Source organism: Notolepis coatsorum (genome assembly GCF_963971535.1).
Source record: "Notolepis coatsorum genome assembly, chromosome: 3".
Classification (NCBI taxonomy): Eukaryota; Metazoa; Chordata; class Actinopteri; order Aulopiformes; family Paralepididae; genus Notolepis; species Notolepis coatsorum.
This window is the reverse complement of record NC_140167.1, coordinates 20,745,749-20,770,094: the sequence shown is the minus strand read 5'-3', so window position 1 is coordinate 20,770,094 and position 24,346 is coordinate 20,745,749. Positions and strand designations below refer to the sequence as shown.

Genomic DNA, 24,346 nt, shown 5'->3' with positions numbered 1-24,346 from the left:
AGAGAGAGAGGAGAGCAGGGTGCAGTACAAGGTACAGAGAGGAGAGCAGGGTGCAGTACAAGGTAGAGAGGGAGGAGAGCAGGGTGCAGTACAAGGTAGAGAGAGAGAGAGAGAGGAGAGCAGGGTGCAGTACAAGGTACAGAGGGAGGAGAGCAGGGTGCAGTACAAGGTAGAGAGAGAGAGAGAGAGGAGAGCAGGGTGCAGTACAAGGTACAGAGAGGAGAGCAGGGTGCAGTACAAGGTACAGAGAGAGAGAGAGAGAGAGAGAGAGGAGAGCAGGGTGCAGTACAAGGTACAGAGAGAGGAGAGCAGGGTGCAGTACAAGGTACAGAGAGAGGAGAGCAGGGTGCAGTACAAGGTACAGAGAGAGAGAGAGAGAGAGAGAGAGAGAGGAGAGCAGGGTGCAGTACAAGGTACAGAGAGAGAGAGAGAGAGAGAGAGAGGAGAGCAGGGTGCAGTACAAGGTACAGAGAGAGAGAGCAGGGTGCAGTACAAGGTACAGAGAGAGAGAGCAGGGTGCAGTAAAAGGTACAGAGAGAGAGAGAGAGAGAGAGAGAGAGAGAGGAGAGCAGGGTGCAGTACAAGGTACAGAGAGAGAGAGAGAGAGAGAGAGAGAGAGAGAGAGAGAGGAGAGCAGGGTGCAGTACAAGGTACAGAGAGGAGAGCAGGGTGCAGTACAAGGTAGAGAGAGAGAGAGAGAGGAGAGCAGGGTGCAGTACAAGGTAGAGAGAGAGAGAGAGAGGAGAGCAGGGTGCAGTACAAGGTAGAGAGAGAGAGAGAGAGGAGAGCAGGGTGCAGTACAAGGTACAGAGAGGAGAGCAGGGTGCAGTACAAGGTACAGAGGGAGGAGAGCAGGGTGCAGTACAAGGTACAGAGAGAGAGAGAGAGGAGAGCAGGGTGCAGTACAAGGTACAGAGAGAGGAGAGCAGGGTGCAGTACAAGGTACAGAGAGAGAGAGAGAGGAGAGCAGGGTGCAGTACAAGGTAGAGAGAGGAGAGCAGGGTGCAGTACAAGGTACAGAGAGAGAGAGAGAGGAGAGCAGGGCGCAGTACAAGGTACAGAGAGAGAGGAGAGCAGGGTGCAGTACAAGGTACAGAGAGAGAGGAGAGCAGGGTGCAGTACAAGGTACAGAGAGAGGAGAGCAGGGTGCAGTACAAGGTACAGAGAGAGAGAGAGGAGAGCAGGGCGCAGTACAAGGTACAGAGAGAGGAGAGCAGGGTGCAGTACAAGGTACAGAGAGAGGAGAGCAGGGTGCAGTACAAGGTACAGAGAGAGAGAGAGAGAGAGAGAGAGAGGAGAGCAGGGCGCAGTACAAGGTACAGAGAGAGAGAGAGAGAGAGAGAGAGAGAGAGAGGAGAGCAGGGTGCAGTACAAGGTACAGAGAGAGAGGAGAGCAGGGTGCAGTACAAGGTACAGAGAGAGAGGAGAGCAGGGTGCAGTACAAGGTACAGAGAGAGAGGAGAGCAGGGTGCAGTACAAGGTACACAGAGAGAGAGAGGAGAGCAGGGTGCAGTACAAGGTACAGAGAGAGAGGAGAGCAGGGTGCAGTACAAGGTACAGAGAGAGAGAGAGAGAGAGAGGAGAGCAGGGTGCAGTACAAGGTACAGAGAGAGAGGAGAGCAGGGCGCAGTACAAGGTACAGAGGCAGAGGGTGGAGTAAAGTGTTTATTCTTATGGCACAATAATCACAATTATCATTATAAACTGGGTGAGGCAACATCAGATGAGTGAAGCACAAGTCAATGGGGGTATAATTGATCATTCCAAGCATTATATTCACCATCCATCACTGGTCCCACTGCAGGAGACAGTCGGAGGACTCGAGGTGGAGTTTCAGATTCAGAGGAAATCTAAAGAGCGTTTGGAGGAACTGAAGGAGGGCCTTTTAAGAGAGCTGAACCTTGTCAGGTAGGGTTCAACTCATTTACCATCATGATACAGCAACAATATAGACTACTGGTAAATTCTGTTTAAATAAAATGACTTAAATATGTGATGCTTTCCTTGTAGAGGCTGTGATGAATCCAGGGCAGGCCTTACAGAAGAGGAGCCTTAAGTTTCTATATCCGTCTGTAAATACCTGCAGATCTAAATATATGGGGACATGGATGGATAAGACTCATCACTCGAGTGTCTGCTTATTAATGTGCTCTAGATAATTAATAGTGCGATTTAAAAATGTCACTCAAGATTCTGCATGAAACAAACATGAAACTTTTACTCAGATTTTGAAACAAAATTGTGAAAATGTTGATGCAGAAGCACAAAGCAAAGATACTTACTGTAAATATAACTTTATTATGAATACACTTACAAAGTACAAGGAATCAGACAAAGCCCACAGAGACAAAACAATGCAGAAGACAAGAGACACTACAGACACATTTTTTTGGAAAAGACATGCTATGGATATCAAGCGGATAAAATGAAAATCTATGTACAATTTCTTATAAAAACGAGACACTGGAAATGTGTTTTGATGAGCCTCACAAACACAAACTCATAAAGATCACGGAAGCATCGAACATCCAAGAACACACCGGTTTACCTCCGTCACACCAACGCCAAACAAAAGTCGACTAGTGAGGGCATTTGAAAACATACAAACTAAAATCTGACCGGTCCTTGTATAAATATCTGATGACAATGCAACATGTAAATGTCTTCTCCCCCGCCCCCCTCCTTTTCTACAAAAGCCACTGCTGTTGCCCAAAATGTACTTCAAAGACACTAATGCTTCCGTATCTAGTATGGGGAGATGGGTTGTTGACACGGTTCAAAAGAGAAGAGTGACCCGAGAGGCCCCCCCCGCTCACGCCTGGACCTCCGTCTCAGTCACTCCTTCTGGGTCCTCGTCGTTGTAGATATTTTCAGCCTGCCAAAAAAAAAAAAAAAAAAAAAAAAACTATTAACCATAATTCTAAATTTTTACATTTAGCTGATGCTTTTATCCAAAGTGACTACAAGTTCTGTACAACAAGTCTGCATAGTCTACTGTCTGGGCCCTGCATGCTCACACTGGGCTACAATAGCAGACAATGGGCAATCGTAAACGCTTAGCAAAAACAACGATATTATGTGCTTTTCTGAGACGGGACGCTCAGGGTGTATTCTTACTGGTCTCTGTTTGCTCTCCTGACAAATGGATCACAACATTTTTACGTGCTCTATGACCCGCCCCCTCTCTACAACTAAACAGAGCGCGGACGTTTTTACAGTGCGTAGTGCGGTCGGCGTAATAGTTCAGTCTCAAATGGAACCGTCGTTTCAACATTCAGATTGTGATACATTTCACATTCCACTATGAATTGAAAATGGGGGACCCTGATGTAAACAAGACAAACGTCTTTCTCTGGTCTGCATCCCCTTAACAATTGTGTGTATTGAGCCGTACTGTTTGTACCCATTCTGCAATCTGTTAAATAAAGTTTTCATTCATTCATTCGCAGGAGAGGATACTGAGGCCGGTAAGATACATCCTGAGCTTTCTGTCTGAGAAAAGCACATTTATAGTTGTTGTTGCAAAGGATTTACGATTGCCCATTGTCTGCTATTGTAGCCCAGTGAGAGCCTGCAGGGAGATTGTAGCTCAATACTGGACCGATTAGTGAAATGGTCTCCGTGTGTCAGATACATGGTAGACAGACCAAAATAGAGTCTAAGGTCCAAAATAGCGAAGTTATCCTTTAAGACTAACTGCAATTCAATGGCATAGTGGGGACACCTTAACAAAACATCACAATAATACCCTTTTGTATGTGTTGCATCTTCTGTGAGTTCATTACATGCATACATTACACATAAATTAGACGTGGGCGATATGGCCACAGTATCATATGATAGTTTCATGATTCACGTTATGCATCAGAATATTTTACACTTTTCCCCCCCATGACTATTTTGCACGTTACTGAAAACTGTTAACAACTGGTAACAATATAGAACTCCCATTCACAGCCTTTAAGATACAGGCCTAAGATACATTTAAATGGTTTAGAAAAACATTTAAGAGTGCTATGGCAAAGGTTATGAATAGAACAATTATTGTCTCCCTGTGAATGCATAATATCATGACAACGGTGATGATCAAAAGATCGTCATATCACTCCTGCCTAGTGTGAATAAAACATCACACCACAGCAGGTAAACAGTCACACCAGTGCCACTGCAGGTAAACAGTCACACCACCGCAGGTAAACAGCCACACCACCGCAGGTAAACAGCCACAACAGGTAAACAGCCACAACAGGTAAACAGCCACACTACAGCAGGTAAACAGTCACACTACAGCAGGTAAACAGCCACACCACCGCAGGTAAACAGCCACAACAGGTAAACAGCCACACCACCGCAGGTAAACAGCCACAACAGGTAAACAGCCACACCACAGCAGGTAAACAGCCACACCACAGCAGGTAAACAGCCACACCACAGCAGGTAAACAGCCACACCACAGCAGGTAAACAGCCACACCACAGCAGGTAAACAGCCACACCACAGCAGGTAAACAGCCACACCACAGCAGGTAAACAGCCACACCACAGCAGGTAAACAGCCACACCACAGCAGGTAAACAGTCACACCACCGCAGGTAAACAGTCACACCACCGCAGGTAAACAGCCACACCACAGCAGGTAAACAGCCACACCACAGCAGGTAAACAGCCACACCACAGCAGGTAAACAGCCACACCACAGCAGGTAAACAGTCACACCACAGCAGGTAAACAGCCACACCACAGCAGGTAAACAGCCACACCACAGCAGGTAAACAGCCACACCACAGCAGGTAAACAGCCACACCACAGCAGGTAAACAGCCACACCACAGCAGGTAAACAGCCACACCACAGCAGGTAAACAGCCACACCACAGCAGGTAAACAGCCACACCACAGCAGGTAAACAGCCACACCACAGCAGGTAAACAGCCACACCACAGCAGGTAAACAGCCACACCACAGCAGGGCAGCTCGGGTCTCTTACCATCTGCCAGACTTGCATGATGTTGTCTTCCGACACGGAGCAGATGACCCAGGGCTCGTTGGGGTTCCAGGAGAAGTCAGAGATCTTAGCGGTGTGTCCCCCGTGGATGAACTAAAGAAGAAAAGAGGAAGAGAGAAAGAGAGGAGTCACTAAAGAACATTGGATTCAACTTGTGATGAGAAGCGCCACGGGGTCACACAGGTGTGGATGACCTCACCAGCAGCTCAGGAGGGCCGTCCTCGGCGTCTTCTGGCGACTGCTCCTCTCCTATTTTACTGAGGTCCCAGACGTTCAGACGGCGGTCTGTGCCACTGGAGGCCAGGATGGTCTCGTTATGGGGGGACCACTGAACCTGGGGAGGGAGGGAAGGAGAAGGGGTATCAGTTACAGGCTCAGAGGGAGAACAGGGGAATAGGCACAGAGATTCTTGATGGTCATTACGAATTTATAAATGGTCAAAAAGAGTAATACTGGGATGTAAACAAATGTTATTTATTGAGAGTGAGAGAGATATCTGGAAGATCTCTTCTCACCTGGAAGATCTCGTCTTTGTGAGACTCGAAGGAGTGCAGCTTCAACTTCAGGTTCCTCAGGTCCCAAAGAGCCACGGTCTGAAAGCAGGAGACGTGACGACACAGCAGTTAAGCCCCCGATTTAATCGTTTAGACCAGCGGTTCTCAAACTACAGGTTGCGACCCAAAGTGGGGTTTGTGGGTAGGCGACAGTGGGGTCGCGCATTTTTTCCCCCCTTCATGTTCTGGCAACATATTTTGGCTAAATATGCCTTGTTTTATAAATGTGTATTGATAACATAGTGCTGTAATTAAATGTTCTAATAAATATGCATGATCAAGTTCAACAACGTGTGCTTTTATTTTGATATTCCTTAATTCCACGTTGAAATTACACAATACTGTTAACACTTTGGGTGCCAATCACGTGTTAACACGTTTCTGGGCCGCGACCGTTGAGTGCCAAAAACGTGTTAACACGTTTCTGGGTTGTTTTTCCTTTTTTTCCGATATTTTTATTCATTATCCACCTGTTGTTACCATAGGGAATGGGTCTGAGGTCGCCAAAGTGCAATACCGGCCGCATCCAGCTAGAAACCTTGTATCTTGGCCTGTGCATCGATCTAATGGGTCCGGGTAGTTTTTTTGTTTTTGTTCAAGCTCAACGGTTATAATGGTCGGATTGAAAAGAATCAAATGCTCCCGACGCATGATGTGTGGTGGATTATGTTGGCGACACGATGGACATCACTACTGGGTATCACGATCAGATAATTGGAATATTCTTTTTGGGGTACATCCTAGTCAAGGTAAGGGCTATATGATATCAATCTTGCGTTGATCCAAGCAGGTCTTCAGCTCGATCCGAACGTGTGTCTGTAACGCTAGTCCACAACATATGCTGTTGGTGACGATTAAAGCATCAAACCCCCCCCCTTTCATGCATTCATGATGAAACATAATACCTATGATATAGATTTGATTTGAGAATAATAACAGGTCCAGGCAAGAAACGACGGTTATAGTATAATACGGCTATAAGGCTATTCCTCAGCATTTCAGGAATTACCCCAGACCGATCTAAAAACATACTTATATTCACCACGGTATAACACGCAAATGTATGCATGGAAAAATCTCTCTTTTTTGCATCTTGACCGGAAGAAAGTCACTGGCAAATGACCATAGTATTGTATCCATAGCTATAATATAGAATATAGTTATAGCTCTACAAACAAGGTGACGGACTCCTATCATTTAAAGCGTGGCACTGATTAGATGGGCCCCGAAAACAGCGCGGCACTTAAAGTGTTAAGGACCTAGATCCAACTAATGACCAAGTGAATGACTAGATGGGGGTGTGGATTGTGCAGTTCCAAGCTCGTATAGAGTAGGATAGTGAAAAAGCATTCGTGCTCAGAGAACCTACCCTGGTAAATTAAGGTTAAAAAAAAACAAAAGGGAGGTAGAGGCCGAAGAGTTCTTTTACATTTTTATTATCTCTTATAATTCATTTTACTGTATTATTTTGTTGAATGTTTATGTGAATGTCAGTTTAATTATAATTAGGGAATGGAGGGGGTTGAAAGGTAATTTTTGTCCTGTATATTTGTCTTGTGTATGAAAAAAGAAAAGGAGAAAACATTGTTAAAAAAAAAAGAAAATACATTAACACAATGGAGGCCAAACCAGAGATAAATCGGGTTAACTCGCCAGCGGTTGGGCGCCAGACCCGAGAACGTTTTTGGTCGTTATTTCTTTTATTCGATATTCCCATTCATAATCCATCGAGGGAGCCTGTGTTATCATTGGGAATGAGTCCGAGATCGCAAACGTACAGGCGAGAAACGGCACGGTTTTGAGTGAAATGCACTAAACGCGGATTAGACAGGATTACTCTAAAACTATGCTCATATTCACCACGGTATAAAACGGGAATGTATGGATGAAAAAATTATTTCTTTTTCACAAATTGAACGATAGATACTTGATGTCCAGTGGGCAATAGTATTATATCCATAGCTATGATATATAATATAGTTTGAGCCCTGCAAACACCGCCATGTATCCGTATACTTTAAAAGCGGTGGCCTTCTTACCACACGGTAGACAGCGCCATCTGGCGCTGAAAGTGTTAAGTGTGGGGTCGCCAAAAAATAATTCTAAATAAAATGGGGTTGTGTCGTGGTATAAGAAAGTTTGAGAACCCCTGGTTTAGACAAAATGTCCTCAGTCTGCTCGCGGCGCAGGGGCTGAACCCACCTTGTCGGCTGAGCCGGTGGCCAGGATGAACTCGCTGTAGGGGTTGAAGGATAAACAGTTGACCTCGGCGGTGTGGGCGTCCACTGCGTGGCTGGGCTTGGAGGTGTTGTTGGACCGCGTGTCCCAACTGTAAAACACAAACACAACAGACAGAAGATGTTGTTAAAAAGCAATGTTACAAGGAATCAGAATCAGAAAGGTCTTTATTGCAAAGTAGTTTTCACATACAAGAAATTTGCTTTGGATTATCGGTGCAACATTAGTAGACAGACAGGATATAAAATAAAGTGGTGGAGTAAAATACAATGAAATATGAGCTAAGTTAAGCACAATAGAATAATATAATTATGAAATAAATTATAGGCCAGGGTTGTACAACTGTAAATAAGAGGTTGAATAGGGCGGCTACGTGGCGTAGTGGGCAAGGCGCTCGCCACGAAATGCTGGAGATGCTGGGCTCGTCAGTTCGAGCCCAGCGCTCCACATTTGCTTTCAGTTTAGCTGGTCGTCCGTACTAATACACATTGGCCGTATTAGGGGGTGGGAAACTGATGGGTGGGGATCGGGCGTTGTGGACAGCGACTCCTACAGGTCGGTTGGTGCGCCTGCGCAGTAGAATCAGGAAGTGTCGGGGGCAGCGTGAGCCTCCCACGCGTTACTCCTCGCCACTGAGAGATCGAGCTGCACAGGTGAAAAGATGCGACTGCTGTTACCTCAAGTACCGGAGGGGACTTGTGTTATGTATGACTTAGTCCACATTGCAGCCGGCTTGTGGGAGGCAAGAAACAGCGTCCGTGACAGGGGAGGGTTGAATTGGATGATACGAAATTGGGATGGGAGGAAAATATAGAAAATGGGAGAAAAAGTGGATAAAAAAAAAAATAAGAGGTTGAATAAAATGGGATATAAACTAAATGAAATATAGCACAATAGAATATAGTACAATTATAAGTAAAAATAAAATAGGAATAGGCCAGGGCTGTACAACTGGGCAGATGTTAGAATGAGAAACAAGTATATAGTCCAGTAGGGGTGTGTTAATGTAACAGTGGGGGGGGGGGGTGTCAGTGAGAGTCCCGAGCCTTGTTGATGAGGCTCACAGGAGAAACAAACGCCTCCCGAGGTCAGTGGGTTCCATCGTCGTAACGAGGGCCACTTACATCATCAGCTTCTGGTCGTCCGCCACGGATCCGAAGAGGGACTCGTGCAGCAGGTGCCACGAGACGTCCTCCACCACGGCGGTGTGGCCCGTGAAGATGGTCTTGGCGTCCACAATCTTCCCCTCCTTGGGCACCGTGCTGATGTCCCACAAGCAGATGGTCTGCAGAGGAGGGAGGGGAAGAGTGCGAGACCACGGATGAATCCAAACATCTCGCAGACTTTGAAGTTCGAGAGGGCACAGGGCCGTCCCGTAGGGTTGGGTACCGTTCACATTTGAACAGATACCGGTACCTTTTTTCAGTACTTTAGTCTCTAAAAATGTAATCTACCTACCTCAGTTGTAAAAAAAAAGTGTCCAAACGTCAAATAATTTATTATCATTATTATTTATTTAGAACAATGTTAATATATATATATAATGTATAATATTGTCTGCATCTAGCTTTGTAAAGTGTAACCACACTTGCGACCGTTTTCGGCTCGCCATTGCCCCGACTGCTTTGTTGTTGAATCAAGTCAAATCCTAGGTAAGCGTGTATTGTAGTGCGAGCGTTGTTGACGGCACACTTCATAGGTTTCGTTTCGCGGTAAATGGAACGTTGACGTGATCGGACTTTAAAAGAATTAATAACATTTTAAAGAACGTTTTTTTACAGTACCGAAATGTGGCACCGGTGGATCCCACCTGAAATCGGTACTCGGTAGTACCGACGTGATTCGGTCGGTACCCTTAAAAGTACCGGATTCGGTACCCATCCCTACTGTCCTGTGACAAAACCATTCAAGTTCAAGTTCAAGTTCTTTAATAGTTGTCATACAGAAGTACAGAATACTTTCATACAAAATGCTTCTTACTGTTACGCTCCAGAGACTGTGCTAGACAAGATAGTATCAAATAACATAATAACATAATATAGCATGAATTTAGAAGAAGAAAATGAGGTCACAGTGTTCGGTATAGACATATGTACAATGTTCTGAGTTACCATATAATATACAATACACAATACTATGCAGTGTACTAATGTACAGTACTATCTAGTGCAAAGCAGAAATGGGATGAGGTACAATTTTAGGTACAATTTACAGTAAGGTGTACGAGTTGTAGTGCAATCCTTCATCCATAAATATAAAGTGTGGGGAGTGGGTGCTACAGTGTGTTTGTTTAAAGTGGGTGTGTGCTATAAAGTGTGTGGAGTGGGTGCTACAGTGTGTTTGTTTAAAGTGAGTGTGTGCGTGTGGATGTGTGTGCTATGTGTGTTTGGTGGTTGTTGTTGTGTAGTGTTCATTCATTGTTCGTTTAGCAGCCTGACCATTGAGTCCGCGAGTCTACAGTCGACTTTTTTTTAAGAGAATTTTTACCCGGGGCGTCCGTGTTGCACAGCAGTGCGTTATGTGGTGCGCCACCCTGGCGCCCCCTGGACTTTTTGAGCCCTCTATGGTATGGTATGTATGGTTTATTACTTAATCCCCGAGGGGAAACATGGTTTTTGTCACCACTATGAGTCTGTCTGTAGCTCTGTGAACTTCACCTAAGGGACTTGCCCACAATCCAAAGTGATCATCGAAGTGCGTGAATCTAGTTATTTATTTAGAAACGTATAATCATTACTCATGAAGGTAAAAGATGCCTCCAGTGGCCAAGGAAGTGTCAACATTAAGAAATATGATGCTTGATGTTTTATTAACCTGTAGCCTGCCATTTTATTATAAACCTACATTCATGCTTTTCTGCCGTTTTCTGCTCATTCAATACATTTTATACCATATCTATATATATATATATATATATATATATATATATATATATTCTTACCTTACATAATATATCTATCCACATAATGTCTGTACATACTGGCATATAATCCTTTTTACATATCTGTAGATATGTTATCTATATCTGTAAATATCCCTTACTAGTTACGTTGCTGGCCACTCCAGTATGACTTATTACCAGTGTATTTATACCTGCATCACTGTATCGGATTAGCACTATACTCAGTATTGACAGTAGTACTCATTTATTATATATGTTATACCCAGTTTAATCTCCTGTACATTGTATATTACTATTGCACTTTACATTTGCACTCTGGTTGGATGCCAAATGTTTTCGTTGTACTGTGTGCTGTATAATGAGAATAAATGTGAATCTAATCTTAGAATAACATCCAAGGTGTTGGGGATGCTGACACTGTACTGCACAACTGATGATTGTGTTGATGGAGAGGGACGTCTCTGTTCCAAATGCTCTTCCTACCCAGAACCCTTGCACTCTCTTAAGACTCCTCAAACTTTGAGAACTGGCCTTCAGCCTACAGCGAGAAAGGCAAGTCAACAGTGAACTGTTGTGGCAGGTCACCTACATGGTCATCAGAAGCACTGAGGAGGCAGCCGCTCAGGTTGGGGTTCCAGGAGAGGCCGTAGCCCTCCTTCTGGTGGCCCCTCAGACGCAGGTCTGGTGTGCATTCTCCAGAGGGGTCTGCAATAACAAAAGATAAACATTAACACAATCTCCGCCAACCACGTATATATATACGCGTTTGCTCACCAGCGGTTGGACGCCAAAAAGGTATATATACGTTATTAGATCGTTTTTCAATTATGTCCGGGACCCGGTGGACATCAATACTGGAAATCGTGATCAGACAGTTGGAATATTCTTTTTGGAATAACCCCGATCAAAGGTAAGGACCATCCGACGTCAATTCCACATTGATCCTACAATGATTTCATATAGATCCATTCGATCAGCGTGTGTGGTGTTCAAAACAAAAGCAGTTAGTGGCGACCAGAGCATCAAAAAACGACCCCCCCCCCCTTGATGCATTCATGATGTGAAACATAATTCCTATTATATACATTTGATTTGGAAATAGTAGTGTGTCCAGCAGAAAAACGCCAACGACTTTAGCTAAATTCACATAGTGCCCCATTACGCAGCTTTCAGGAATTAGCCCGGATCATTCTGAAACTATACAATATTCACCACGGGATAACACGCAAACGTATTCATGAAAAAAAAATTATAATTTTTTTGCATGTTGGACAGAAAATAGTGACTGTCAAATGACCATAGTATTGTCTCCATAGCTATAATATAGAATATAGATATAGCTCAGCAAACATCATGACGCACAGTGAAAATAGGCTATGGAAAGCTGGCGCATTAGCTATGGATGGATTGCCGTGAAATGAATAAAGAATCGGGCTGAAAATAACATTATATTCCTCTTACCGTTCGCCGATGAGACTGGAGGAAAAATATTCCAATTATTTGACATCGATCTGCTAGATCCATTTCCGTTTGTATGACGCAATAAACGCCGAAATCATATTGATTATTGCGTTTCGAAAGCAATCCCATGCACTCGAGTGTGTACCACTGCTGTGGGGAAAGCACAGCAACGCCTCTTCTATCTGCGGAAGCTTAGATGGGCTAAACTCCCACAGGGACTGATGGCCAACTTCTACCACTGCGCAGTAGAGAGTGTGCTCACGTACGGACTACTGGTGTGGTTTTCCAGCTGCACCAGGGCAGAGAAGGAGGCCCTCCACAGAGTGGTCAAGGCTGCAAGGAGGATCAATGGAGCTAGCCTCCCAGATATCTCCACAGTCTTCACCTCCCGCTGCCTACGTCGTGTGAATAACATCTTACAGGACCAGTAACACCCAGCACACCATCTTTTTCAACTGCTGCCCTCTGGTCGAAGGTATAGATCCATCCAGTCCTGAACTAGCAGACTGACCAACAGCCTCTATCCATGGGCTGTCAGGCTGCTCAACGATCAACATCAACTTGCCGCCCCGCACCCCCCCCCCCCCTCGCACACCCCATCCCCAACCCCCGGTGACATAACTCCCACTTCTCCATTACAACAATAACTGTGAACCGGACTTGCATTGCTGCACTATACACTATTTCATCCATTGCAAGTCAAGCCCCCCCCCCCCCCCCCTCCATCCATTAACTCAACTGGACTGTCACTGTAATATTTATTTATTTGCACTAGCACTATTGCACTTGGGACATTGATGGTATATTATTATTATTGAGGACATTGATACTATATTATTATATTATTATTGACATTATTATTTTGCACATGCTATATTTTATGTTTGTATGCCAGTGGTGATGCTCCAAACAAAATTTCGTTGTACCAACAATGACAATAAAGATTCTATTCTATTCTATTCTAGACCCACGTTACAAGATATTACTGCCGGAGGAATTTCCTCGATGCACCGAGTGCCACTTCCGGTTTGGCTTGGAGTGTAACTCGCCCGACATCCACCAAGCGGCGGTATTGAGGCGTTGCAATATCAGACAGGGTTCAGCTGCAGTCCCGGAGGGAGGCTGGATGAATTATGAATGCCATGGCGAAAAAAAGAAATATTGATCCCAAAAACGTGTTTATTCGTTGTTGGTGCACAACGCATGGCGGGCAATAACAAATTATCACATTTTTGGCGCACAATGTGTTAACAATAAAAATAAAAACAACAACAACAACAACAACAACAACAACAACAAAAAACAAGACAAAAAAATACAGATTAAGCTAAACGAACGCAAACTTTGACTGGAGTCCCACCTGGTTTGGAGGGGTGCTTGGTGTAATCAAAGACCAGCACGTCACTGGTGGGAGTCTTGGTGGCGATGATGCAGGGGTTCTGGGGCATGTAGCGCGCCCTGTTCACCTCGCCCTCGTGGTTGATCTTGATCTCGATCTCTATCTTACCACTCACCGAACCAAAGCCTCCGAACTCTGAAACAATAGGACGAGAGAAATGTAAGCACACGTTCAAAAGCACAAAGTTGTTCAGCTAAGTGTGCCGCTTGTATTACCAGTGTTCCAGGGGGTCATGTTTTACTGTTGTAAAACTAGCCATAATGGCCCGGTGGTCAGCCCATAGAAGTTGATGACTCAACCAGGGTTTCCGCTTGCGTGGCCTGTAACATTCTAATTTACCGGTCAAATGTAAAATCTAACGGCCACATAATTTAATAGAGGTGCGGTCATAAAGAAATGCATGAAATCAGGGCATGGGGAAGTAATCACAAGTACTTAACGGTCGGTTAAGGAGTAATAATGGCTTAACGTTGAATAATGATCCATTTTGTGAATGAATTCCTTCTCTGATGTAACAATATCTCCGCTGGCAGACGACTCCATCGGTCGATCTCACATTACGCTACCCGGCGTTAACGTAATTAGCGAGGATAGTGTAGCTCGACCTGTACTTCATACTTGTTGCCTCGCTGACGGATCGGTTTGGTTCCACCTCGAGGTTTCCCGCATGTTCCTCTTCGTGGTTAACGTCAGTAGTGGGGGGGATTTGGTAGAAAGGGGACGTCTGTTTCTCCGTTACTGTGGCCTCTTGCAAATGTGTGTTGCCAGAAAACGCCCTCTCTCGTCGCAGGACAGGGCAGTTAGTCTATGCATTCAGTAACCCATGGCTGCCACACACCATGCATATTCACTCGCGTCGCTACGGCCAATGTAATATATACATACAGTATATATATATATATATATATTTTTTTTTTGCCTTCAAGATTTACATTTGCTGGCCAATTAAAATGATAGACTGCCATTGGCCGGTAAATACGAGACAGGCAAACAAATAAAAATCCTGGACTGTATATTATGACAAAGGATGATGGCGACAATGATAATATGCTGCGATTGTAATGATGATAACAGCTCATAGCTGCATTCTGTTCTCTTGTTAATCGTGTTTCTGTCTCGATTTTTGGTCTAGTGACCAATTGCAAATGAATAACAAAGAACCTATTCATCCATTCATACTTTGAACATAAATGGCCTAGAAAAACAACGTATGCCTAGGTTTCCACCTCTTTCCTCACCTCCTTTCTCACTGTCGTAGTGTGAGGCGTCAAACTGGGCGTCGTCATTAGGGAGCTGCACGCTGGCGATCACAAGGTGATTCTGCTCATCGGAGGTGTGTGTTCCCAGCACCAGCCTGTGCACGCTGTAATCCTTCCCCTCTGGCCTGCGACGACAGAAGAGATGCAAAACATACATTATGCAGACGGAAACGCCACGTGACATGGACATTAGGGGTGGGGAAATAATTATCGATACAACAATATGTTGCATGTCAATATTGTATCGATATTAAAAAAAAACAATTATAATAATCTTTTTTGCTTGACAGTCCCATTTTACTGCAATAGAAATTATTGTAATGAGGTGAACAGACTGAATAATTTATCGTATTAGATAAAAAACAGATGATGTATATTTGTTTATTGCAGATGTTAATGTTTTCCATTGGGGACACAATTTGCAGTTGAAAAAAGGGTAATAAATCTAAATATATCGCAATATTGCGACTCTAGTATTGTGATAATATTGTATCGTGGGGCTCTGGTGATTCCCACCCCTAAAGGATACGCATGACTGTAGGAACACACATCACATCAGTCTTTGTTCTGTCAGGCGCACACCGGAGCTTACAGCGGCTGGCTGGTGTGTAATTATTAGGGGCGTACCGATAACGATACCAGGTTAAAATAGAATATCCTAATCGGAGAATTTCCACAATACTAAAATCCGATACCAAGAAACACGCCCAACATGCCAGAAATCAAAGCAAAGTGACTTGATTTGCTGCATTTTTTATTCGTTAACTCTCTATAAATGTATTATATTTCAACCTTATTATTATCCTAATTATATTTGATCTATAAACATAACTGTATTCAAATAGTGACAAAGGAAAAAAGAAAAAGAAAAGATATATATATATAAAAGAAAAACATAAATAAATGTGTACGTTTTGTACATAAAACTATGAAACTTTTGTAACCTTTGCTAAATGGACTGAATTATGTTTCTTTTTTGTATTTTCTTTTTGGGTAAATAATGTAATGTAAAAGGGTAGGCAATAGACCTGTCGCTAAACCACGCGCCCCAAATAGAATTTGTCCAATCATATCACAGCAAAAATCCTAGCTTGGAGAATAGTCGAACAACAAGAGAAAACCCATTTGTGGCGCATCAAACCAGATGGCTGTGATCGAAACCACTGTGAAGAGTTCAGTTTATATGTTATTATCTACCTAATATCCGATGGTGAAACGCTGTGCGTGGGGTACCTGTAATTCGGACACCAGGTACCCTGAAAGACTGGATGGAGGAGTATATTTCATACCTTTTCCGAAGCCCAAACGAAAACTAGAGAAATGCAAGCGATGGATTCTGTTGTGTCGTCGACCACATACACAACTGAATGTGAAGACCATTACCAAGGACACTTATGTTTGCACAAAGGTAAGGTCAATTCATAAAGACATAATATTTGACAGCATGTATTAGAAACGTAGACCAAACTATTAGTTTGCTAACGTTTGACTTAGCAATCGTATAGCTATCGTATATCCAGCCCAGTTAGCTAACGTTAGCTGCCAACATGTAACGATACCGCAGATATTTCTGCATCATAAGGTTAGCTTTCTGCATCATAACGTGAGCCTTCTGTATCCAACGTGAGCCTTCTGTATCATAAGGTTAGCTTTCTGCATCATAACGTGAGCCTTCTGTATCATAAGGTTAGCTTTCTGTATCATAACGTGAGCCTTCTGTATCATAAGGTTAGTTTTCTGTATCAAAACGTGAGCCTTCTGTATCATAATGTGAGCCTTCTGTATCATAAGGTTAGCTTTCTGCATCATAACGTCAGCAACGTTACCGCAAGCCAGTTGCATAACAGTGGAAATGATGACCAACAAGGACAGTTATAGATGTAATGTAGTGACCACCATTGATAGTATAAAGAACTGGCTAACAGACAACAGAATACTAATAACATGAATACTACTACATGCACTAAGAATGCTCGATGCACTTCAGATGCCATAGTGCCACTTGAAACCAGTAACAACAGGGACAACGATGTAAACAGTAAATAAGTCCTGGACTTTTCGTTTTATCCCTGACAAGGCTAACACAAATGTTGATCTGTCAAAGTTGTTATGTTTGTTGTCAATAAAATCCACTTTGAGCTGCATTTTATGTATGAAAGATGCTCCATAAATGAACTATTATTATCCGTCTATGCTTAGCTAATACTCAGCTTTTTGTGTTTTTTTTCACAGAATGAGGTGTGCTGGATATGTTACTGCCCTCACAGAGACGACACAGGTCAACCCAAGACAGGACATGAGTGACAATGAAAGAGGTCTGATTTATGTTTTTGGACTAAAGTGAGCATCATGGAATGTGTGCAGCTTTACAATCATGTCATGGATGAACTGAATATATGAACTGAATAATATCCCCCTCTCCTCATTCACCTCTCTCCCTCATCCCTCTCTCCTCATTCACCTCTCCCCCTCATCCCTCTCCCCTTATCCATCACCCCTCTCTCCTTATCCATCACCCCTCTCTCCTCCCCTCTTACTCCAGATGAGGAGTGCCGGCCTGTGGGCACCAGGCTCCCCCAATGGAAGGTGGACATTACTAGAAAGCTAAACAGAATGCTTAAATAGGAATGTTAGAGGTTCTAGAAGGTCCTACTATGACATCATCACCAACGTTCGAGAATGATCGGGGAGAACTAAGGTTCTAGAATGTACTGCCATGACATCATCACACACGTTCCAGAATGTTCGGGCGGCACACATTTTCTAGACTGTTCCTAACAATAGGTCTGTGGGTGAATTATGTACCATTACAATCACTACAGTACTGTATTAAGTTTCAAAAGTAAAAGTACAGTACATATTCTATAGGGTGTTCTTGTGCATTCAACCCTCGATTGACCTGAAGGTTGTTAAAGTGGTCCAGTTATGCTGCTCTGTGTCCCTCAGATTGCTGGTTTACAATGTTAAAGTACTTAATCTTCATCAACAGTTGCTGATATTGCAAATGTCAACAGACCAGGCTATTACAAAACAGAGGATATGGAGAGGGCTTCAGCGTTCTTATTTTGTTTCAGGTAGGTGCTCTTTGGATTAAATCCGGGGTAGGATTCGCTTATAAAAGAAAGGTTGAGATCCAAGGCAGCTCTACAATTTTTTAAAAAGCCTTTATTTAGTGGCTTACATTATTTAGAAAAATCTTTTTTTTAAATCAGACATGTTTCGGCCTGCATGGCCTTCTTCAGGGTGTCGGATTTAAAAAAAAGATTTTTCTAAATAATGTAAGCCACTAAATAAAGGCTTTTTAAAAAATTGTAGAGCTGCCTTGGATCTCAACCTTTCTTTTATAGACCAGGCTATTAATCCATAATGGAAGTACTAGAAGAATATAATGTTAAATTACATTGGTGTATCACAACAACACATGATATTGTTTGCTATTCCAGTTTATATCGTACATCCATTTGTGTAACTGTAAATCCATGTATATATAAAAAATAGTGGCTATTTATGTACACTTTAGTTGTGGGGTTTCTTTTCTAATCAGAGTGATCCATCTTGAGAATGTGTTGTATATGCATTTATTTATATTTATATTAAATATAACTTATACTTAGTGTTATAAGAAAAGCTATGTCCTGACCTAGGCTGTACCCATTTACTGTGATTTACAGGTATTTTGGTAAATGGTAAATGGTTGTATTTATATAGCGCTTTTATCCAAAGCGCTTTACAATTTGTTTCTCACATCTTACCCATTCACTCACACATTCACACACCGACGGTGGAGGCAACCATGCAAGGTGCCAACCTGCTCATCAGTGTCTTGCTCAAGGACACTTCGACACGCTGCCCGGGAGGAGCGAGAATCAAACCGGGAACCTCCGGATTACCAGACGACTGCTCTACTTCCAAGCCACTGTCGCCCCCTATTAGGTCTATTTTATTATTAGGTATTTTTACTTTGGTCTCTATCACTATACATTTATAGTTAGTGTAATCAATCATTTGACGTGATGTACACTAGAATGTGCAGGCAGCATACCATTCTCTGACGTCTCACCCCTTTATGGAGGAGGATTGTTGGCAAGTGACAGCTCTCACTTTTTTCCTCATTCTAGTGACTAGTGACACAACTGTCGGGTCTAGCTCGTATACTGCGTTGGACCACTAAACTAAATGTATCAGCAATAGTAGTAATCATGGATTATCGTCATAGTTCTTGTAATCTTCAATCAAGTCAACTGTAAGTAATGCTTGAGACGTTATCTATAGCTAATGCCGGCATCACCATGGAGGTCTAAGGTAAATGTGTATCTCATGAACGTACTTTTCCACTGCATATTGTAACCCTCTCCGTCTGCTTCTAGATGAAATATTTGTGTTATCTTTAAAAAAACAGGTCCATTACCTGCTGTGGTAAATCTCCAGCGGCCTAGCCCCTTTCGTGACTGTGAAGCAAGGCTTGCATCACAGTCAGGAAAGGGGCTGCCTGCAGCCATCGTCAACGAGAGTCATTCACGGTCGGCTTTGTGTCTGAGTTTTCAAAGGGGGCGTGGCTTAGCGATAGGTCTATTATAAGCCTCTGCTTCAGCCTACACCTTTTCGGTCATTTCATTTTTATTATTTTTATGTTCTACTACTATGCTTTGTAAAATAAGACAGAAATAAAATCATTCATTCATTCAATCATTTGTATATCCAATGACCCCAAAATGACGGTCCAAGTCTATACTGTTCATTAAAAGTTGTGGATCGGATCGGAACTCTATCGACCGATACCCAAAGCCCAGGTATCGTGGATGGGGACGCGCAGTGTGTACGACCGGTATCATCACGGGTTGCAGCGGGTGGCGTCTCACCTGGTGACGTCGGGCAGCCACTGCGCGGTGAGGCTGGGCCACTCCAGGGCGTGGGTCATCACCAGGTCATACAGGAAGGGGGTGTTCTTCTTCCAGATCTTGTACTCTTCATTGATCACCCTCTCCTCCACAGCATCGTCAAATGCCGCTGTACGGCACAAGTCAACCGTCAAAAGACAAGCATGCGCTAAGATGATGATATGATGATAAAAAAGGGAAGATCTACTACAACCCACTGCCTCTTTAAAAGGAAAACTCCAACATTTTGGGAAATCAGCTTATTTGCCATCTACCCTGGAGTTAGACAAGAAGATACATACCTTTTTTCTTCTCTGTGCATGCAGTAGGAGTAGGAAGACGTGCACCGTTAGCCTAGCTTAGCGTCAGTCACTGGAAGTAGGTTCCTCCATTAGCCTAGTTCCCAACGTCTTCCTACTCCTACTGCATGCACAGAGAAGAAAAGGGTATGCATCTTCTTGTCTAACTCCAGGGTTCCCAAAAGGTTGGAGTGTTAAGATACATACCCTTTTCTTCTCTGTGCATGCAGTAGGAGTAGGAAGACGTGCACTGTTAGCCTAGCTTAGCGTCAGTCACTGGAAGTAAGTTCCTCCATTAGCCTAGTTCCCAACGTCTTCCTACTCCTACTGCATGCACAGAGAAGAAAAAGGTATGCATCTTCTTGTCTAACTCCAGGGTAGATGGCAAATAAGCTAATTTCCCAAAATGTTGGAGTTTTCCTTTAAATATCTACCACAGACGGCCTGGTTCTCAGAGACGCAACACAAGACACACAGACACAGACAGTAGATTAACGGTGTGATGAGGCCTGAGAGGCTGGCCACTGACCTGTGGGAGCGAGGGGTTGGTCCAGATCTACTACGGTGGGCGTGCAGCTTTCTGACAGGAAGAAAAGCGGATGATGAGGTATTAGTAGGGTCGGGTAGCTTTCACATTTGAACCAATACCGGTACCTGTGAATCGATACCGGTACCCAACGGTACCTTTTTTCCCGGTACTTTAGTCTCAAAAATGTTATCTACCTACCTCAGTTGTAAAAAAACATGTCCAAACTTCTAATTATTTATTATCATTATTATTTATTTAGAACAATTTGTTAAAGGGGAACTATCTTATAAATGGCCTTTGAGTGTTTAGCATTGTTTCCTAGCTATGTGAACTTATATTAATATGATCTATGTCTCAAAATTCTCATATTGGCGCATTCTTCCAATTCTCCTCTCACAATATTCACCCTCACTGAACTGAGTCGTTTGAAAATGTGCCTATATGTGATGTCATATAGTCACCGCTGCATGTTAATGTTCAGGCGAAGACGACGCTCCGCAGTGGTTTAGGAGCCCAGCCTCAAAACAGCTCGAGATCTTGAGGTAGAAAAATGCTGTTTTTGAGGACTTGATTAGAAATACAAAACAATGAATAAAAAAAATATATATATTACAGAGGTGTTCCATAGACTCACAGGAAGTGTAAAAGTGCCCAAATAGTGAAAGAAATAGTAAAATAGTTCCCCTTTAATATATATATATAATATATAATATTGCAGCAAGCGTTGTCTGCATCTAGCTTTGTAAAGTGTAACCACACTTGCGACTGTTTTTAGGCTTGCCATTGCCCCGACTGCTTTGTTGTTGAACCAAGTAAAATCCTAGGTAAGCGTGTATTGTGCGTGTGAATGTTGACGTGAGGCACACTTCATTAGGTTTCGTGGAGGAGATTTTTTATTTTTTTTTTAACATTTACTGTAAATGGCACCAGTGGATCTCACGTGAATCGGTACTCGGTAGTACCGACGTGATTTGGACGATACCCATGATCCCTAGGTATCACTCTAGCTGGTCTGAATGGGAGACTCTTTCTTGCGGCCTACCACATGAATGATGGGACTCATTTGGGTCCAAATACTCTTCCTGGCCAAAATAAACAGTGCCTCTTTATAGGCAAGACAAGAGCAGAAAGGTGGAAGTGGGTGGATGATTTGGATTTCCTGGAGGTTAGGAGGGTAAAGCGCACTCAAAGGAGGAGTATCGAGGAGTATCGAGCGCACTCAAAGCCTCTTTTCCATTGCTTTGGTCTCCTGAGGCTCGCTGAATTTAACATTCATCAAAACGCATCAATTATGTATCAAGTTGTCAACAACATGAATCACAGACTGTCTGAGCTTGTCCCAGTCTGCCAACCACTGCACATCCACAACACAAGAAACAAGCATCTTATATCTGGCAAGAGGAGAAGGCTAAATTGTGCTAGCCTAAGCATAGCATGCAGGGGTCCACAGATCTGGAACAAGCTTGATGAAAATCTAAAAATGACTAATACCTTTAAAACCTTTAAAAAATCACTGAAAGAGGAACTGATAAAATCATATCTCTAATTAAAATTATAACTTAGGAATAAAATTGTCTGTATTATGTATCTCTGTTATATATCAGTTAGTAGGTAGGTGTGTAAACCTACCCACGTTGTATTTTTTTGTTTTGTGTTTATTTGTTATTGTTTTGTTTGTTCATATACTGTTTGTATCTGTGTTCAGGCTCCCTCCAAAAGCTTTAAATAGCTTCTTGGGAGACCTGGCACATGCACACAATTTGCGACATGTTATCACATGAGGATACTCGCATGTAAAATGTATCGTGTGTGTGTGTGAATAAAAATTCATTCAATTCAATTCAAAGGAAGCCAGCACCATGCAAAATGACCTTATGTGAACCATCAGACTGGACCGAGGTGAATAGAATCATGAAATCTTAAATCAGACCAAATGCAAGGTACTCAATGTCTGCTTCGCGAAAAACCCACCCACCATGGCACTGATGGCAAACTTGAGTATTGCTGGCATTAGGATGGAGTGTTCCAGCCACAAAGCTCCTTGGCCTGTGGGTACAAGCTGACCCACGATGTGGCTAGCTTGTCCAGTCCACCCAACCTTGGGTGAAGATAACAGACCAGAAAACAAACGCTCACCAATTCGACGCGATGTTAATTTTTTTTTAATAATAATTATGTAAAGATGTGAAATTACTTTGTTAACTTATGACACTACCTCGGTCGCATTGATGGCACAGAGTTGCAATAGTTCAGTCAATCATTTGTAAAGTCAGTGCAATGTTTTTAATCCAAGGAAGCACTGCAGATGGCTTTTCCTCAAACTGAGCAATGCAATCCGACACGTGACTTGACTGCATATGTGCAAAAATTTGGTGACCAGCAGGTAACTTCAAAATTAGGGAAACCCATTAGGAACCCTCATTTTGACCTGGCATGTCACCCCTGAAAATGCAATCATGTGTCAGATTGCATAGCTCAGTTTGAGGAAAAGATGATAAACATTGCACTTTACAAGCGATCAACTGAGTTGCGATTTGTTTTCTGGCCCATCATGGTGTTTACTTTTTTCACCCAAACTCATCCTATGCAATTGGGCACAGTAGGGGTTGGGTATACCAGCTACGATGGGACATGCAGGTGAATGAAATCACAAAGAAAGCAAAACCAACAGCATGTTCATCCTGAAAAGACTGAAGGTTTGGCACATCAGAAAACTTGGCACTTTAACATCACAAACAACCAAGATCAGTCTCTAGAATCCAGAAGAGGGCCCAGCAGTCAAGATCATTCTGGGCTCTGATTACAGATCATACGCAAAGCTTTCCATGTGAAAAAGTTCAGACACAGCGCTACAGACTGAGCCCATAGTTAAGACTGCTCAATTACTTTCAATACTATCTATACATAGCATGTTTATATATATATATATATATATATATATATATATATTTGGACTGGAATATCAATTTTAAGTATGCAATTTGCATTTAAGTATGCAATTGTTTTCTTGATTGTAAACTGCCAGAGTGCATTTGAGAGGTACATGTATTTTAAGTGTATAAATAAAACATTAACAACATGTTTGGGTACGTTGAGCAACTAAACAACAAATGCAAGTAAGGAATGGACAACTAGTTATCCTGGTTGATAAATGCAACTTGATAAATGAGCCCCTGTGCACAATGTGTGCATAAGATTGTGACAAGCTAGTGGTCTATCCAACATACATTAACAAGATAAACTAGTTACATTCCCAAATAGTAGTCCGTTACAACCGAGGCTAATTGTCTTTGACACATCATCCAATCCGGACTATGGGGCTGAAACATCAAATAATTCACAACAGTAGATGAGTTAGATGAGCTAGCTAACAACAAGCACTGGTTACTTTGTAACAATGAAAGCAAAGGTGATGCTGGCTGGCGCGCCAAGAATGACCGGTCTAGCATTGAAATGGCTCGTTTTTGGTCATTATTTTTTACCAAAGAAACGCAGGTTTAGCCATCAAAATGTCGTTTTTAACGTAATTACCTTCTTTGTCCGTCATGGTGTTATAGCTAAACAGCTAGTATTGTTGAAGAATAATGTTGGAGACAGCGCTTTGAAAACAGCACGCAGACAGCCTGTCTATGGCGCCAAGTCAGTACGTAGTGTACTAGAACCCGGAGAGCCAATCGCTGTTGAGTAAAATGGACAGGAAGTTGTCACTGCAAACAACACGCCCATGAGCAGCTAGCTACTTCCTGAATGTGGCTGATGCTAGATCGGATGATCCGGAAGACAATTTTTACATTTATTTTTCATTTTTAGGTAGTGTGGGAGTGGT

General features: G+C 42.9%; 1 protein-coding gene across 1 annotated transcript; it reads right to left on the bottom strand.

Annotated features, from left to right (window-relative positions):
• Positions 1–1,940: 1,940 nt before the first annotated feature.
• LOC311224969 (histone-binding protein RBBP4) lies at positions 1,941–24,164 on the bottom strand. The gene is made up of 12 exons (XM_084310141.1): positions 24,052–24,164; positions 20,521–20,571; positions 19,675–19,822; positions 14,795–14,940; positions 13,518–13,691; positions 11,286–11,401; positions 8,919–9,079; positions 7,759–7,885; positions 5,518–5,595; positions 5,202–5,336; positions 4,985–5,095; positions 1,941–2,875 (listed from the first exon to the last, which is right to left on the bottom strand). Exons 1-12 carry the CDS (start codon positions 24,065–24,067, stop codon positions 2,813–2,815), a joined length of 1,326 nt encoding a protein of 441 aa, XP_084166267.1. The 5' UTR covers positions 24,068–24,164; the 3' UTR covers positions 1,941–2,812.
• Positions 24,165–24,346: the final 182 nt, after the last annotated feature.